This window comes from Hippocampus guttulatus, chromosome 21, assembly GCF_054856545.1.
Source record: "Hippocampus guttulatus isolate MCC_2025c chromosome 21, RoL_Hgut_1.0, whole genome shotgun sequence".
NCBI lineage: Eukaryota > Metazoa > Chordata > Actinopteri > Syngnathiformes > Syngnathidae > Hippocampus > Hippocampus guttulatus.
In genome coordinates this window covers 4,846,248-4,863,547 of record NC_141281.1, presented here as the reverse complement: position 1 = coordinate 4,863,547, position 17,300 = coordinate 4,846,248, and the positions used below count along the sequence as shown (strand labels likewise).

Sequence of the window (17,300 nt, the reverse complement as noted above, 5' to 3'; positions counted from 1 at the left end):
GTTTTCGAGTAATGCTCATCGTTTAACTGTTTTGCTTGTTTCAATTAGTTACCAACAAGCAATAGTAAATCGAAATGCTCGCTGTGAGTGTCAAAAGAAAAAAGAGAAGGAAAACGAAAGCCCTCAAGGTCACGTCAAAGGCTGAAACATGCGCAATGACACATTTTCGATTTTCCACTGTGCAGTTCCTCTCAGCAGCAGATTGGTAAACAGAAGCCATTCTCCGAAGCGGACGCAAGTGACGCACTTATGGAGAGAAGTCGCTCTTGATACCAACGGTAATTACAATCTCTCTTATTATTATGATGTTGTTTTTTTCACTTTGTGTGTAATCTAACGTTATAATAACGTGCTCTCAGCAAATTTTACAAAATAATGGGGGTTTTTTTCCGTTTGTTTGTTTGTTTGTTTTTTAACCGAAAGCTTACATTCCATTCAAGCGGGCCTCTATACGTCACTTGGTATTTTTGTAGCTGATATAACGGGATTTGCTGTGCATTATCACCTGTTTTGAGGCAGTGATTCGTTGCCATTTTGTTGCCATTTTATTTTTCCATTTGTTTAAAGCAGGGTTAATGCTTGTGTCATTCACATTATTAGTGTACTTATTAACCTATCTACAGTATTTGACACATACTTTTGTTTTTATGTTACAGCGAGCGGGACAATTCCATGCCACCAAAATGGAGTATAACTATGATAACCACATAAAACTGCTGTTGGCACATATGAATATCGAGGACATCATTGACGCTGCAGAGACTCTCTATCAGCTTGAGGAGGCAGAAGAGGAGGAAAGCAGCTTGTTGTCTGAAGGGGAAATTTTGTCTCCTGTTGCAATGGATGGGAATGAAGAGATTGAAAACTTTGTGAGTCAAGAGTCACAGGAGGGTTACACAGGTGGGGCAGGAAGTGTCCGGCACGGGACAGTGACAGACCTTCTGTCCTTTGTCAACTTGCTCTCTCACATGCAAGCAGCAGCACTACAGCACCTGCCTGAGGAGATGGGAGTACTGCTGAAAGTGAGTATACTTCTGTCTTTATATCAAGATGAAACATTGCCGGACATAATATCTGCCTCACATGATGTCAAGCTGCCCAGACAATAAACACATCATTTAAAAAAGATTTCTTCATTTGTGCGAGGATATTGCAGTTGTATGAGGGACCAGACCCTTTATCGTTCTTTTTAAATGCCATATGATATGATTTTATTTGCAGAATGATATGGTCGTAAAGAATGGGCGCTATAAGATCAACAAGGATGTGCTCCTGTTTCCCTGGCAATTGACCTACAAGAATCGTGGCTCTGACCTCGTACCTAAAGGCTCCTTCGGGAAAGTTCACTTAGCTCAGGACATCACGACTCGGAAGAGAATGGCATGCAAACTGGTACGTCCGGCTGGGAGGTATTTGCAAGTACTGTGACCCCCCCCCCCCCCCCTACCACCCCCCCACCCCAAACTAGTGTCAACACGTTTCTCTTAAAGCAAAAGAGGAACAGAGTTCTTTGAAAAACCTGCGGTATTGCAAAATGAGCAATGGAAATTGCATGAATGGAAATATTGGAACCAATCACACAACTGCACAACTGTGAAACAAAATCTATTTGCTTAACTTTTATTGTAGCACACACATGAGCATATGTATATTCAGTCATCTCACATGGGAAATATTTACAACCTGGGCTTTCCCAGTTAGATAAAGCTGTTGACCTGGTACACCCACACAGCCAATACAGTGGCGACAGCTTATTGGCACTGGTATGTATTTTAACACGGATTTCCCAGCTATCAGCTGACAGTGTTTTGCAATACTGTCATCATTTCATTATGATCTGACGACTGCCATGCTGGTAGTCAACAATATGAAACCTCATGCTTTATGTTGTAATCTAGTAGTTAAGTGTTATTAGTTTATTTATACTTCATTTAATCATTAAATGTCCTTGACAGGCAATAGAAACTCTCTACATGCTTATAAAACACACAAACACACACACACACACACACACACACACACACACACACACACACACTACGGGTGGTGGTGATTCTTAAAACAAAATGTAACATTCCAAATTGAAGGATATCAACATATTGTGTTTTACAGATTCCCATGGAGAACTTTAGAGGGGCCGAAATTGAGTTCCAGGCTCGCTTTTGCCATGAGAACATTGCCAAATTCTATGGGGCTTTGCTGTGGGAACAGAACGTGCATCTCTTCATGGAGGCTGGCGAGGGCGGGTCAGTCCTGGAGAAGATCGACAGCTGTGGGCCAATGAGAGAGTTTGAGATTATCTGGGTGACCAAGCATATCCTTCGTGCCTTGGAGTACCTGCACTCACACAATGTCATCCATCATGACATCAAACGTAAGTGCAAAAATGACTGACCTGTTCACATTTTGAGAAATGTATCATGGTTCTAGAACGCATGCAATGCGAGGTGGTATTTTGTGTTTGTGTTCTTTATTGTTGGCATATGGTTATTTATTAAAACAAAATGGCTTTTTTGGGGGGGGGGGATAGCCACATTTTGTGTCATCTTCATTTAATTACCCAATAACACTACATAGGAACGAGACTGTGGAATGCATTGGTAATGCTCCCCTTGAGGACCCCATGTCATATACCTTTGTTATCTCTTCTCTCTTTAGCTAGTAACATTGTTCTGATGTCAGACAAGGCTGTTCTGGTGGACTTTGGCCTGACTGTGCAAATGACAGAAGACCTCTATATTCCAAGAGACCTGAGAGGAACTGAGGTAAGAAAACAAACCGGTGTGCAATCGAATCCGGTGACTACAGTCCCAGTTTACATTCTGTTTTCCCTTGGCTTGACCCATGTGTGATTCCATGGAAAGGTCCTGTAGTCCATGCACATTTCTTGGTGGAAAGTCCCAAAGTGGGCTCGCAGTAGAAATAAAATGAGACATCATGCTTACAGTCACATTTTTCTGTTCAAGCCAAAATTACACAGCAGGCTGGAATTTCCAACACAGAAAGAGAATCTGCTACCGTGTTTACTTTCCACACACGATTACTTTGATGCAGCTTGTGTGGGTCCAAAGGTGCATTCATCTTTTGTCACGGGAAAATACTCACTTTGCACCGCAAGCACGTGTTTTCCTGTTTGTTGTTTAGATTTGAAGACAAATCTTTCACGTTCTTATGCAGCACAATTCTTGTTCTGGTGTCCTTCACATAAAGCTCCCCTTATTTTGTTCAGATGTACATGAGTCCAGAGCTGGTTTTGTGTCGTGGACATGACACCAAAACAGATATCTACAGCCTGGGAACAACCATCATTCACATGCAGACTGCAAACCCCCCCTGGGTTCGAAGATATCCACGCACTGCCTACCCATCGTACCTTTACATTGTAGGTATTTTTATTTTATTTCACGATACCACAATGCTAGCCACAAGGAATGTCTTCATGTCACCATATGTGGGCCGACATCTGTTTTCCATTCCTCACGGTCGGTTTCAAAGAAGATTATCAGATATTTTGAATGCGACTCAGTTACTCACTTCCTCTTGAAACTGTTGACAGAGAACAAGAAAGCCGTGTGATTCATTGAAGTGCCTATGAATTCATTTCATCTCGCTTTTCAGCAAGTTTAATAAGTTAAAAGTTAGGGCATCATTGAGAAAACAAAATCTGTGTCACTGCTTTGTTGTTTTTTTTTTGATGGGGGGACTATCATCAGCCTCGAATGTCTTCACTACATATCCCGTCCCCTAGATCCACAAGCAAGCACCCCCCCTGGAGGACATATCAGACGACTGCAGCCTGGCCATGCGGTCTTTCCTGGAACGAGCTCTGGAGAAGAACCCGACACTCAGGAGCTCTGCATCGGAGCTGCTGAAGGATGAGGCTGTCAACCCGCCCAAAGAGGACCAGCCCAGATGCTGGAGTCTCGACTCAGCCCTGGAGGAGGCCAACCACGCGATGCTGTACCAGCAAAACCAGCAGGATGACACCGCACAAGGTACTCTGCCACTGAATGGTATCTTGTGACTCTGTTTGGCAAGCAATGTAAATATCACTTGATACCAAGAGCTATTAAATCCTGATTATTTTTTTTCCCCGGTTGATCAATTTCTGTACCAATTAATTGGATATGTTTTTCACGTTTTCCTTGCAGACTTTTCACTCGATGCTGAAGTCTCTGGCCCCCTGAAAAGGAATGGCTCCTTATACCTCGACCTAGGGGCCTTGACTAGCTTTTGCCCGCTAGTGACAGGACCCCCTACTTCAGAATATGGCTAACATTTCCACTATGTCTTTATGTACTGTATGTGGGCGACCATTGGTTTAGGCCAGCTAATAATATACCAAAAAATCTTCTTTAATTGTCCATTTTCACTGTTGCGGACCAGTGCCTACTGTCAGAGCAATGGACTGCTCCAGGGGACACCGCTCATTGATGAACTGTTTACGATATTCACAATGACTAATTAGCTTGTCCTTCAAGATGGAGTTGACACATGTGACTCACAACACTGCAGGACAGTTGGATGAGACACATTGCTATCTATTTGTGCGTGAATTGTTGCTATCATTTAGGAAGTTTTAAAGGCTTTTATATGTGTCATGTCTCTTAATGTTTTTGCCTGGTCGTCTCTCTGTTGTATTTTCTCCGTGTGTGCACTCTGGAGTCATGACTCATTTAGTTCTTCATGGACTTCCTCATTTTAATTCCTGTGGAATATCAACAACATCATCATGTGATACCCAATTTGTGTATTGTACATCCTGTGAGATGAGCACTTTTGTGCTTTTTATTGCATTCAAGTATTCAAAGCAAATGTTTAGTTTTTGTTGCTTCACAATCAGATGGAGATTGTTTTGTGAAGGAGGTTAATTTCACCCTGCACTGGTTGCCAGCCAGTCGCAGGGCACGGACGAACAACCGTTCCCGACGTTATTTATATGGCGTATTTCATACACAAAGTAAGTCAATGTGTATTCCGGTTAGTGTATCAGGACCAAAACCATTCAGCAATTTATGGACCAGTAGCAGAATGTCAAAATCTTATCTCCAGCTAATTGGGAGCCAGCGTGGAGACTTTAGGAATGGAGTAGTATGTTTTGATCTCTCTTTTTTTCTGATCGGAACCCGAGCTGCAATGTTCTGAATGAGTTATCCTTTTTTTCCGCAATTGAGGCATTTTATAACAAGAATCATAAAAAAAAAATCCAAGATGTAAGATACTCTCCCTTGCAAAGTTTGGCTGACTCATCGCTGTGCAGTTTTGTTGAAACTGGAACCAAAAGTTGAGATTCAGCTATAGAGAGCTTTTCAGCTCAAAGCACTTAATTCAATCAACGTGTTCAGGCTAGTAAGAATAAATTACAATGTCATAAGAAGGTTCTTTTTTTTTTCAAATGCTCAATTCGTAAGGTGAAACTCATCAGTACAACACAATAAAATACATCTTGAAAACGACTACACAAATTCATTAAACATATTGGGAATGAGAATACAACTCAACTCAACCCAACGGAAAACACAGGAAAATACTATTCCAATTCCTACTTTTATTTTTCAAGTAAGTACCAAAACATTTTATAGTAGCTTATGAAATGCACGTTGTATGGGGGGGGGGGGGGGGGGGGATAAATAAAAGCATTGCCTTGTTTTTGATGAAAATTTGTTCCTACTTCCACGTTGATTTATTGTAATGTTGGTCATGATGTTGGTATTTGGAGAGCTAATTGTGCTTTGAGGTGGAATTTGATGTGTCAGCTTGAGACTGTTCTAATGTATTGAGACGTGTCAGCAAATCAGTGACACGAGGAACCGAAATCCGATTACAAAATCATGCAAATCTTGTCTTGTCCTACATTTACCGTTAGATGGCATGCAAGTCAAAAGCGTTACTGTACTGCGTTTTACCACCTGAACTTTACGCAGTACTGTACTGTACATTTTAAAATTCAAGCTTTTAAAATCTCCATTCTCTGTGTCCGGGAGCAGCGCAGTGCCAAGCTTGGGGTCAAGGACACTTTTATTTCCAATGTTTGAGTAAGGGAATTTGAACAATCCTTTATCCCTAAAAAAAAACAGAGGTAAATGCCCCCCCCCCCCTTTCGACACACACATGCACACGCACACTTATGAATAAATATAAACAATAATTTTACACGGAGACTTCGAATATCCTTCAATATAACTAACGAAAGGAGTAATAAGCATTTCACGGTCAACGCTATGAAAAATAATTCCAACGGATAGTCTTGCAGAGAGGAAAAATATACAGAACGAGACAGTTGGGACATAGCTGACGGATATATTGTGAAAATCATAACCGGATGTTGATATTATTTTACGACTGACTTGACTAGTCAAACACGGAGTACCTGTTGTTATTGAAGAAGCACGCGCTCACATAAACACAGTCAGTCATACCACATTCACGGTAAAGATAACATCACTCGTAAAAGGGGAGGCAAAGGCAAGTCCCCTCTGTTTAGACTCGAACAAGGACCGGACTGGGATATTTTCGAATTGCTTCGCTTCCTGTGGACTATGTTTTGTTTCATTCATTACTAACCTTGGACCGTCTTTTCGCGTTTTGGAACTTGCAATGTTTCCGGACTGTGCATCAGGTTCGTATGTGCTCATATGATGAACTTCTAGTACTTCATCCATAAACGCTAAGGAATGTTTTCCAAATGTATCAAGCTTATTTGTTTTTGTATGCGCTATGCACACAAGTGAATCACATACTGTAACACTTTTATTTGCTTTAATTGATAGAATAGTGTGTAACATTGTTGTGACCCCGCGGCATTTTGCACGGACGTATAAAAGGATTCAGAATGCAATTCCCTATTCGTACGAACAATTCTCATCGTTCATGCCAAAATGTGACGAACTCTCGTGCAGCATGGACCACCAATACACGGACTAACACGAGACACAGAAGATTCAGGCATTCGACTTCGCGTTGTTGACAAGCGTATACCTTTATTTGTCGACGCCTCAGCAAATCTTAAAAGTAAATTTGCATAATTAAAGCGATCGAACGGTGGAAGTGATCGTTTAAACGTGCTCTGATTTATTTCGTGGTGTCAGACAGTATTCAGCAATGTGTTTTAATGATAAATATTTCCCTAAGGTGTATCAGAAACACGACTGGCAGCAATTTAATCACAGCTTTTAAGCCGAATCTAAAAGTAACACTACAATACTGTGCCTGAAAGCCATTAAATCCAGGTTTTGGCATTGATTTGTAAATGTGTTACATCAGCAACATCACCTCACCCCTCCTAACCTTCATAAGCAGCACTTGTGAACTACTGCAGATGACATTGTTGCTGATAAAAACAATGTGACACCATGCAGGTTCTTTGTTCTGTTATTATACTGAACTTCTTTTGTAAAAACATGCTCCCCCATGGACTATCATAACACTCAGTCTTGTTCACTCTTGCTTTGCAGAACCCTTGATCCTTATGGTACGCCTGTGTTCAGTTTGATTCCCGAGTAGAACCACGGGGGCACAAGCTTAAAGGCCTAAGGGCCAAGAAAGCATGCTTGGGGCCATGCTGCGCCAGAGTACCGGCGGAGGATCCGGAGGGGGTAGTGGCAGCGGAGGAGGAACCAAACTCCCTCTGGGCATCTCTCGATTTTCCAGCTCCAGTTCTAACACTGTCACTTTGGGCTCCTATGTGTCGGACAAGATGTCCAAGGGCCGCCCCATGCATTCGCCCAATCTCGAAAGCTTCACCTCATACTCGAACTACATCATGCAGACGGTCAGCGATGTACGCAAATTTTCTGATGGGTTGATCCAGTTCAGAGGTGTTTTAGCCTCCAGAGGTATGTTCGGAAATCATGTCTTTACGAAATGTCTTTGCTTTTTGTGTGTTCTTTTTTTTAGTAAATGTTACTATATGCACTTTAAAAGTAAATACAGTGTCAGGCCATAGCCTTGTCTAATATAAAAGTCAAATTTGCTGCCATCTTTTGGCGTAATAGGCTATTATCAACCCAATTATGCATATGTGTGTGTGTGGGGGGGGGGGGGGTTGCTATGTGCTGGTCAGTTATTTGCTGGTTTACTGCCATGGATCCATAGACTTATGGTCTATGGATCCATGGCAGTGGTTACATTTCTGACCGCCCACGCAAAACGTGTAATAATAATGTAATAATACTAATGAAACACAGAAATATTGTGCAAACAGTATTCAAGAATAGAGTAACAACAACTGTTAATGATAGTTTGGCAATTTACAAGGATTGTGAAAACTGAACTGTGATATTGTCAACCCAGTGTTGTGTACACACTGCTGCTTTCATCGTAAGACCTGCTTTGTCCTGTTGAGACCTTGGCTGCGGGGCCACTCAACTAACCTTATCTGTTTTATTTGGAGGTTATTGCCCTCCTATTGGTAATAAACCCAAGAAAATCTGCTGCTGACAAAGCATCGTGAATAAAGCATCGGGTTATGCATTTTCCACAAAAAAATAAATACATTGATAGGCATTACAACAGAGTAGAAAATGCCATTTCCTTTTTCTGTCACTCGCACTATTTCTGCTGTTGGGGCGGGATGGCTCAGCGGTAGAGCGATCATCTCCCAATCCAGAGTTGGGGGTTTAATGCCTGGCCATTGCGACCTTATCGAAGTGTCCTTGAGCAAAATAGTGAACTCCCAATTGCTCCTGATGCTGCATCATCAGTAGCGACTGTAAAGCGCTTTGAGTACCTGAGGTATAAAAGCTCAGTGACAGCCCATTTATCATTACCGTGGCGCCTTAAAGAGAAAATGTGACATCAAGTTCCTTCGCTTTCACATTCAGGTGCATTGAAATTGTGTTCTTCCTTGTTTCTCTTACCAACCAACAAGTAACGAATTGACAGCAGCACATGATGTGTCATGATTGATAATGTGAGAGAGCCTGCACATGTTATTAATGTGGCTTTAACATTTTGCCCCTCTTGTATCAAAGGTGTATAGACCTAGAATTGTGCTTGGTGAGTATATGTGGGGTTACTTAGCTATGCTTGCTCAAATTTGCAAAACCAGATGTGGGTGGGCGGCATCTAAAACGAATAAGTAGTTGCTCTCCTTTGATCGATTGTACAAAGTGTGAAGAGTCTGACGACCTGCCTCGACTGAGAGCAACAGACGCCTCTCAATGTAGAGAGACTTAGTCAAACAAAACGTAACTGCTTAAGATGACAAATGTGACAAACCCTCTTAGCTCGACAGAAAGAAACCGGTTCATGATCGTTGCTCTGCTCGCTCCAAAATATAATTGCTGTGAAGTAGGAGTGGTAGAAAAAAAAATATTGTTTTCCCTCATAAGCAGTTTGTATAAGTAGGCAGTTCTTAAATGCTGGAAGAAAGAAAAAAGTAACCGGGATGTGTAATGGTTACCTTTAATTTGGTGCACATGCATCACATAACAGAGCACCTTAGTGCGACTAAGCAATGTTGTACAGTCCATGATCATCGCGGCATTTATTTTTCACGGCATACAAGAATGTCTTAAGTATTTTGACGCAAGTGAGAATGCATATGGACACACACAAGATTCTATCACTCATGCACAGCAATCATGCCACAGCGTCTTGAGAGTAGAGCAACGGGATGATTTTCTTTAAAAAAAAACATTCATGACTTAATGCTGCAAAACCTTTTTTTTTTTTTTTTTTAAATATTGGCCAAAAGAAGTGAATTCACCTGTCAAGCTTCAAATTGAAATGTCTCGGTTATATAAGGGAACTTGTTCCGTAAACATGGGCTCAGTGACGCAGAGGCGGACACTTATAGTAAATGCCAACATGTGACCGAGTATTCCCGTTGGGGCGTGTTTTAGCTAAATACAGGAAAAGACAGATTTGACGAGCCTGATTTGGATTCGGTTGTTGGGGGGGACGGGGGGGAGACATGTGGCAATATGCCTTGATAACATGACAAAAGTCTTGAAAAAAAAATCGAAACCAAGAACGCTCATTCTCTAGGCACGGGTATGATATTTGCATAGCGGATTTATTGATTTTTGTTGAGTAATTATCGATGAATCCTGTCTTGAATCAAATCGGGAATGCACTACTTGTCTGCAAGCATCAGAGCCACTGTTGATTCAGTGCCGTCTGAAGAAGGCCATCAAAAAGTCAGCGACTCTAAGATCAGCTCCATCCAAGCGGATCACGGCAACGGCAGCGTTATTCCGGTCCGTGCGCCACTGGTGTTGAAGCCGGACTTGACACATAAATTGTGCCACAAGCTAAATGCAGTGGTCGAGGTTTGTCACCTTGTCCAAAATAGCATATGGCGTGGCTGTTTAATTGTATTTTATTTTAGCTGCAGTCATCGAGGAGCAACGTTTCATTTAGTTCTCATTTCAGTGGGAAGACGTACACAATGCGTCATTGTTTAGGTTTAGTATGGATACTCGCAGACAGCTAACAGATCGCTGGGAGTCACTGACTTGCATTGTGATGGAAGTGATTTAAAGCCCTCTTTAATTTATGGCCATATTGTCCGCACGCCGCATCACTAAAGTTCAAACCTTTCATTGCTGCGGTCACTCACTAAAAGTGAACAAAAAAAACTCCCCTTCCTCCTCCGTTTACCACCCGGTGCCAAGCAATACTTGGCTTTTGCTCTGAATTCACAGTCAGTGACATGAGTTTGACACCCATTGTCCCCGGTGGCATCCCCACACTCGCACTCTCCTGCAAAGCAGCGGCATTTTGCACAAAGTGATCCTTTCCCAAGTCCAGAATAGCTGTGGCCTGTGAGAATGATCCCCAAAGGGGTTTCCTCAGCCAAGTTCTCCAAATAAGACATTTGGACTTTGTTTTGATTAGTGGTGCATCCTTAGATGGTTATTACTGCATGCTGGAGCGTGTGGCCACAGCCGGTGACGCACGCATGACTTCTTTCTGTCTTCAGAAGTTGTTTATGTGACTCAACTGGTGTGAGGTCAGAGTCGAAGACTCGCCCTCCACCGTCCGCACGGGCAGCTGCCGCTGCGTTGTGGATATTTTCATTCTTTTGCAAGGTTGACCTCGTCCGCTGCACACTTGTGAAGGACGTGTCAGTAATTGGAGGAGATTATTATTTCGAGGTTGGTCCTCACTGGGGCTCACTGAGGACATCATGAGACCATATGAGCAGTGGAGGTGGTCTCTCTGGTCCTTTTGTATGTCATGGTGAATAGACACTCGAAAGCACTTTGTCATATTAGAGGAGCAAACCTTTGGCCGCAGCTGGGCGTCACCCAACCCAAAGGATATTTATATTTCTTTCAAATCCAGTGCAGATTTGCTGTTGAGGGTGTCAGCCAGGGCGTGTTGTCTCCAAGGCTGCTTGTTTTAGTAAGACAGGTGTGTCTTCTGCGTTTGCACCATCGAGCTCTGCCAAGCAGAATGATGGCCAATTTTTGTGTCAACTGCACAGGCATAAAAAGTGAACCAGCCAGCACTGACAATGGAAAGTAAAGAGCAGGGTGTTGTTTTCAAGTACTTTTCCTCCCCGTTTATCAAACAACAGGCAAATGTGACACAAATCTTTTTTTTTTTTTTCCTCAAATGTGACCTGTATTATGTATTATTTTTCCCCCCCAATGACAGTCTGAGTGGCCCAATTGCATTCTTTTCCCTCCCAAATCCAACCGAGGTCACTTTCATCTGTCGTCCCAGATTGGATACGTGTCAGATATTTCGCAAATAGATCCAAGTCGAAATGTTGCTTGAGTGCGTTATAAATGAAGCCTTAAAAAAATGTATGCCATTTAAATGCAGTGCATTCATATTGAGCTGAAACTGGATAAGGTTAATTGTTCTTCTCCAGAGGAATCCTGTCAGTGGCACATCAAGTTTTGAATGCTGTGATCAGCTGAGTGTTCTTTAAAAAAATGAACCTTTGATCATGTTGAATGCCATCATTTGTCAAAGTTTCATATGTCAGTGTACAGTATGTGCATGACTCACCCCTTCCCCTATGTCAACTCAACTATTTGCTCTGAGTCATGAGGAATCTTTAGTTAATAATTATCTTCAACTCAGGTGTTGCATCATGAACATGGGAACACACCATAGCTGCATTGTGAGTAATAGTTTAGCTGGGTTTGAATGGTCTGGAATAGTTTTTGCGTCGTCTTGTTTTGTTTGTATCTTGCTGTTTATTGTTTTTTTTTGGGGGGGGGGGGCGGTGGGGCGTACTCTGTAATTACAGTTAAGCATTCTGGCAAACTCTGGCGTCGGTCCTCAGCGAAAGCCTAAAAATGTTTTCAGTGATTTGCTTGCAAATTTAGCCCTACTTGGACTTTTCAGCAACCATTCCAGACTTTCTTTAAAGGCTCTAACTCTCCTCTGTTTAGACAGACTATCCCGCTGGGCTTTCTGGGATCAGCTGTAAAGTCCTCCAAGCAGCTTCTTGCCTCCAAAAAGTTCCTTTTATGGTTCTTGTATTTAAAGACCAGTGTAAACCATCTAAATTGTCCTTTCTTTCCAATGTGGTTAAAAAAAAAAAATATATATATATATATATATATGTATCGTCTCTTATGCATCAAGATACTTGGATTGTCTTGGATGCTCAAAGAATATCGTCTCTATTTAATCATAGTGAATACGAATCTTGCTCACTAAGCTGCCTAAAAGGATTTATTACATTACCTTAATTGCTTCTTGTTTGAATCCACTGCTCGTTATAAACCGATGCTGTGCTAGAATTGGATCTCAAGGGGGTGGGTGGGGGGGGGGATTAATGTCCAATGTTTTGAGACATCCGGCAGTTGTCCTTTTTGTCTTTTTAAAAGGAAACCTGCACGAAGCACCATAGGCTTCAACTCACAATTATTGTGCAATGCACAAGGTGCACAATGATGGCACCTTGTATTCAGGTGGCAAAGAAATGCTCACTTGTCAAGTTTAATAGCCCTGAACTGCCTGATTTGTTAGCCGTTTTCAGTTGGGAATCCGAGCGACCATCCTCTCCGTGTCTTCCCCCCCCCCCCCCCCTCCAGTGAAAGATTTACACTTATGGGTGCTCTATTTTTCCCAAAGCAGCAATCTGCAACACATTTCAATGTGATCTAGGATTCCCACACTTGAGACTTGACAGATAAGGATCTCTGCTAAAGAGCTGCACATGTTTTGAAACTTCATATTCATATCCATGTTCATGCCCAGCATTGAGTCTCGCGCAAAATGCAGTCGAACTGCGCACGGGTGGAGTTTTCTTTCTTTTGGTATTTTCGTAGACGGGTGCACGTAGAAATGGGCGAATGCGCTTTGTGGGAATAAACACAGCCAACTTGATCCCCGTCCAATTCAAGCGTCCTCTATCATCCGTTTAAATGAAGCGCAGGTGAAGCATAACTGACTGGCTCGCCGGAGTCAATCCAGGAGATCGGCAGGGGCCAACGACATTTATAAGGAGCTGCAAAACATCTACACTTGTGGATGATGTCAAGTTGTCCGCTGAAAAGCGGCCACTTGTAGACTGCTTTGCCCTCTCGATCACACAGCTGTCTAAAATGCTGTAAATGTCTTTCTCTTTTGGATGATGAAATATTAATGGATGAAAAAGCATGCTGTTTTTTGCGGTCTCCTGAAAAGGATTCCGCGTGACGCCAGCGGTACTTGACCCATGTGGGAATGTCAACAGAACAACCCTTTTCCTGGAGGTATTCACATTTTTAAACAGGGGCGTCAGTTTGATCATTCCGTATCATCTTAAGTAGCTGCTGAATTTGTGGCTTCTGTCCCGGTTTTGAATTGAAACCAACCACAATTTAGGCACAAGCACAAGAAGTCAGCAATGTGTATTTTCAAATCTGATAAAACTACTTTGACCGCTACATTTGTCTTGTGTCTTCCTATGGACTGATGAATCTCAAGGCTTTGATACTTTGAACTGATAACTGGAGTCTGCTTCTTGTGCCGCAGGGCAGCCGTAAACAACACCTCCGACCTCGTCGAATTAATTGGACTCACGGTTGGCTGACTCCCAATTCCCGATTAGCTCATGAAGTCATTCACCTCAGAGGTCACATACTTTTTCCACCTTGCACAGTAAATGTGTCCAATTAAAACATGACCTCTGATGGCTGTTTGTGCGGCGTTAGTAATGGCAGACTGTATTTGTCATTTGTTGTGAGTAATAGCAGACTGTAATAGTCTATTGCTGTCAGATGGAGCTCATATCAGCATAATGTAAAAATCAAGGTGATCCCACATAATTGACATACATTTTCTTGCTACTTTATAGAAATATGTAAGCGAATAATTGAACCTTTTTTCCTGTCAGATGATATTCACAGGCATGTTTGCATGTTGCAAGGGCAGCCCGACACTGGTTATGAGATATGAAAAGCCAGTCAACTTGATAGGGAAGGCGAGGGAAGGACAACTGGACACACTCATCCAGCGCTACTTTGAATTTGTTCTGGAACGTTGTTGTTGTTGTACTACTGTGGGAAGAAGAGAGCCTGGCCAACTGGAGTCCATCATGTCTTGTGAGTCAAATGAGGTCTCACTGGACTGTGGAAAGGCAACAGAGGAAATTGGGTCCATTGATGTGTGAATGAACATGCCAAGCCATGCGGCCTAGGAGCAACAATGCCCGCAATCACTCTTGATTTTCTCCAAGGCTTCATGCATTCTTCAGAAAAAGAAGACTCTCAATGAGTAACATTTTACTCCGTAGGTATCTGAGGTTAGAAGGTAGGCTTTCAAGTTCACAAAGCCCATTCACTCATGGTCAGGATGACAGTAAAGCCAAATAGCCTCCCTTTGTGTTGAGATTCAACCCCTCACTTCCTTCTCATGCCCATTGACAGGTGCACTAAAAAGGGGGGGGGGGGCGCGTCTTCGCCTCCTGGCCTGCTGATGTTCCTTTGCGTACAATACACATTGTGGAGAACAAACGTAGGCTTTTAGCGCCAACGCTTGACCAGTTTGGCTGGCAGATCAAGGTTGCGCAGTAGGGGTGGGGTTGGGGGTGGGGGGGTCTGTGTTTCTCTTCAAGAAAAGAGCGAGCGTAGTTGGAATGCCAGCTTTCATGGCTTTGCATCAACAGTTGGTGAGGTGGTAATGTGGGGGGATGTCAAAGCCATATCTGTCTTTCCTCACGGCCCGTGAGCAAAACGGTGTTGTGGGGCGGGGGGCACATTCTTCACTTGAAACCGAGTGTCACATTTCGATGCGAGCAACGCGAGATGCAAAACAAGAATTACAAACATCAACAAACCGATCCTGGGAGATTAACATCCTCTGGTCACTCTTGGGTAATGTCATATCATTTGGTTTGCTGCTCTACAAGCGACCTGCCAGGTCTGCCGGGATGGGCGCGATGAAACTCAGTGATCAGGGCAGGGTCCATAATGAGCCGGGAGGAGACCCAGCTCCGATCCTCCATGCCGTAGTTTATTGAAGAGTCTTCGCAAAGTCCCTCAGGGGGGAAGCACGAGGAGTCCACAAGGAAATGTCCACACAAGGAACAAGAAGCTGCAGGAGATGGCAACAGAGTCCACTGGCGTGGTGACGGCACGAACTTGCACTGAGGAATGGTCTGTGAGTCAATGTGTACCAGTCCAAATGAGCAGATAGGCAACAGATGGGTGATGAGCTGTCGAGTCTCAGGTGTGAGGTGCAGAGCACCCTGGCTGAGGAGGCTGCCTGGCTGGCCCCTCCCTAACAGTACCCCCTCCCCTACGGGAGCCACCAGGCGACCTGCCAGGTCTGCCGGGATGGGTGCGATGAAACTCAGTGATCAGGGCAGGGTGCACTGAAGAATGGTCTGTGAGTCAATAGGGGTGTTCACACGGCACACATTTGCTCCGGCGCTGCACCGATGTATTTTGTTGCGATATATTTTGCACCGCAGCAAATTGTGTGGAGCGTTCACACGTACAAAGCCGCTGAGCGTGTCTGCACCGGCACAGCGTCAGTGCAGCCCCACTTGCGTTCACACGGCAGTTTCTGCAGCGGAGCAAAACGACAGAAAACAAATGAGCTGTCGTGTTGGTTGTTTTTAAAAAGTATACACAACTCAAGTGACTACTGGACAGGCACGTCCTTCTCCTTCTCGGTCTCCGTGCCTTCTGCTCGAGAGTGACCGCCCCCGAAAACGTAAATCAACGATGACTTCAATGACACTCAGAAAAGCAAACACGTAATGCGCCAAACAGAAAATCAAGAGAGGAAATCACAAAATAAATTATATGGGGGGCGGGGGGTTGTGAACACACAAAAAGGAAAAAACTACACAAACAACTCCGAGACAGTCCAGTCTCCTACAAAAGTCAAGTCAAGTCAAGTCAACAGTATTTATAGAGCACTTTCAAACAGCCATCGCTGCATACAAAGTGCTATACATGGAGCAATTTAACATGCACAATAAACAGTAAGACAAATCGGTAATAAAGGCGGTAGAAAACACCAAACAGTAAAACCAAGAACAAATCTAAGTCATGCTGAGTCGAATGCCAAAGAATACAAGTGAGTTTTGAGGAGGGTTTTGAAGATGGTCAGCGAGGAGGCTTGCCGAATGTTCAGTGGGAGGTCATTCCAGAGAGAGGGACCAGCAACAGAAAAGGCTCGATCCCCTCTGAGCCTCAGTTTAGTTCTTGGTACTTCTAATAAGGTCTGGTCCACAGACCTGAGGCGCCGGGCAGGTGTGTAGGGGCGGATGAGCTCAGAGAGGTAAGGTGGCGCGAGATTATTCAGAGATTTGAAAACAAATAAGAGGATCTTGAAAATAACTCTAAAATGAATGGGGAGCCAGTGAAGGGATGCCAGAGTAGGAGTTATGTGCTCCCTCTTACGAGTACCAGTCAAGAGGCGAGCAGCGGCATTCTGGACCAGCTGAAGGCGCGTAATGGAGGACTGGCTGACTCCAAAGTAAAGGGCATTGCAGTAATCGAGCCGGGATGTGACAAAGGCATGAATTACTGTCTCAAAGTGTTCATGTGAGAGGAGAGGTTTTATTTTGGCCAGCTGTCTAAGGTGAAAGAAGCTGGATTTAACAACGGCACCAATTTGCAGATCGAGTTTGAAATCACTGTCCAGTTTAAGGCCCAAGTTTGAGACTGTTGACTTAAGATAAGGAGACAGGGGGCCCAAGTCTACAGGATGGAATGTACAAGGGCCACTGGGACCAAACAATATCACCTCTGTCTTCTTTTCATTGAATCTCAAGAAATTTTGTGCCATCCAGGTTTTGATTTCTTCCAGACAGGATAGGAGTGGCCTTAATGAGAAGGTGTCTTTCTTGCTCAGTGGGACATAGATCTGGCAGTCATCTGCATAGCAGTGGA

At 43.4% G+C, this 17,300-nt stretch overlaps 2 protein-coding genes across 2 annotated transcripts in view; both read left to right on the top strand.

Moving 5' to 3' along the window:
- Window positions 1-16: 16 nt before the first annotated feature.
- Window positions 17-5,456, top strand: map3k8 (mitogen-activated protein kinase kinase kinase 8). Its single transcript, XM_086101871.1, has 8 exons — window positions 17-278; window positions 657-1,022; window positions 1,222-1,392; window positions 2,113-2,374; window positions 2,659-2,765; window positions 3,230-3,382; window positions 3,749-3,995; window positions 4,152-5,456. The coding sequence occupies exons 2-8, from the start codon at window positions 684-686 to the stop codon at window positions 4,274-4,276; spliced, it is 1,404 nt and encodes a 467-aa protein (XP_085957997.1). The 5' UTR covers window positions 17-278; window positions 657-683; the 3' UTR covers window positions 4,277-5,456.
- A 954-nt stretch (window positions 5,457-6,410) lies between these two features.
- LOC147186821 (rho GTPase-activating protein 29-like) overlaps window positions 6,411-17,300 on the top strand; it is a 31,766-nt gene continuing 20,876 nt past the window's right edge. Inside the window, exons 1-2 of the mRNA XM_086101915.1 lie at window positions 6,411-6,619; window positions 7,455-7,835. Coding sequence (XP_085958041.1) covers window positions 7,547-7,835 — 289 coding nt within the window. The 5' untranslated portion in view covers window positions 6,411-6,619; window positions 7,455-7,546. The remainder of the gene's footprint in view (window positions 6,620-7,454; window positions 7,836-17,300) is intronic.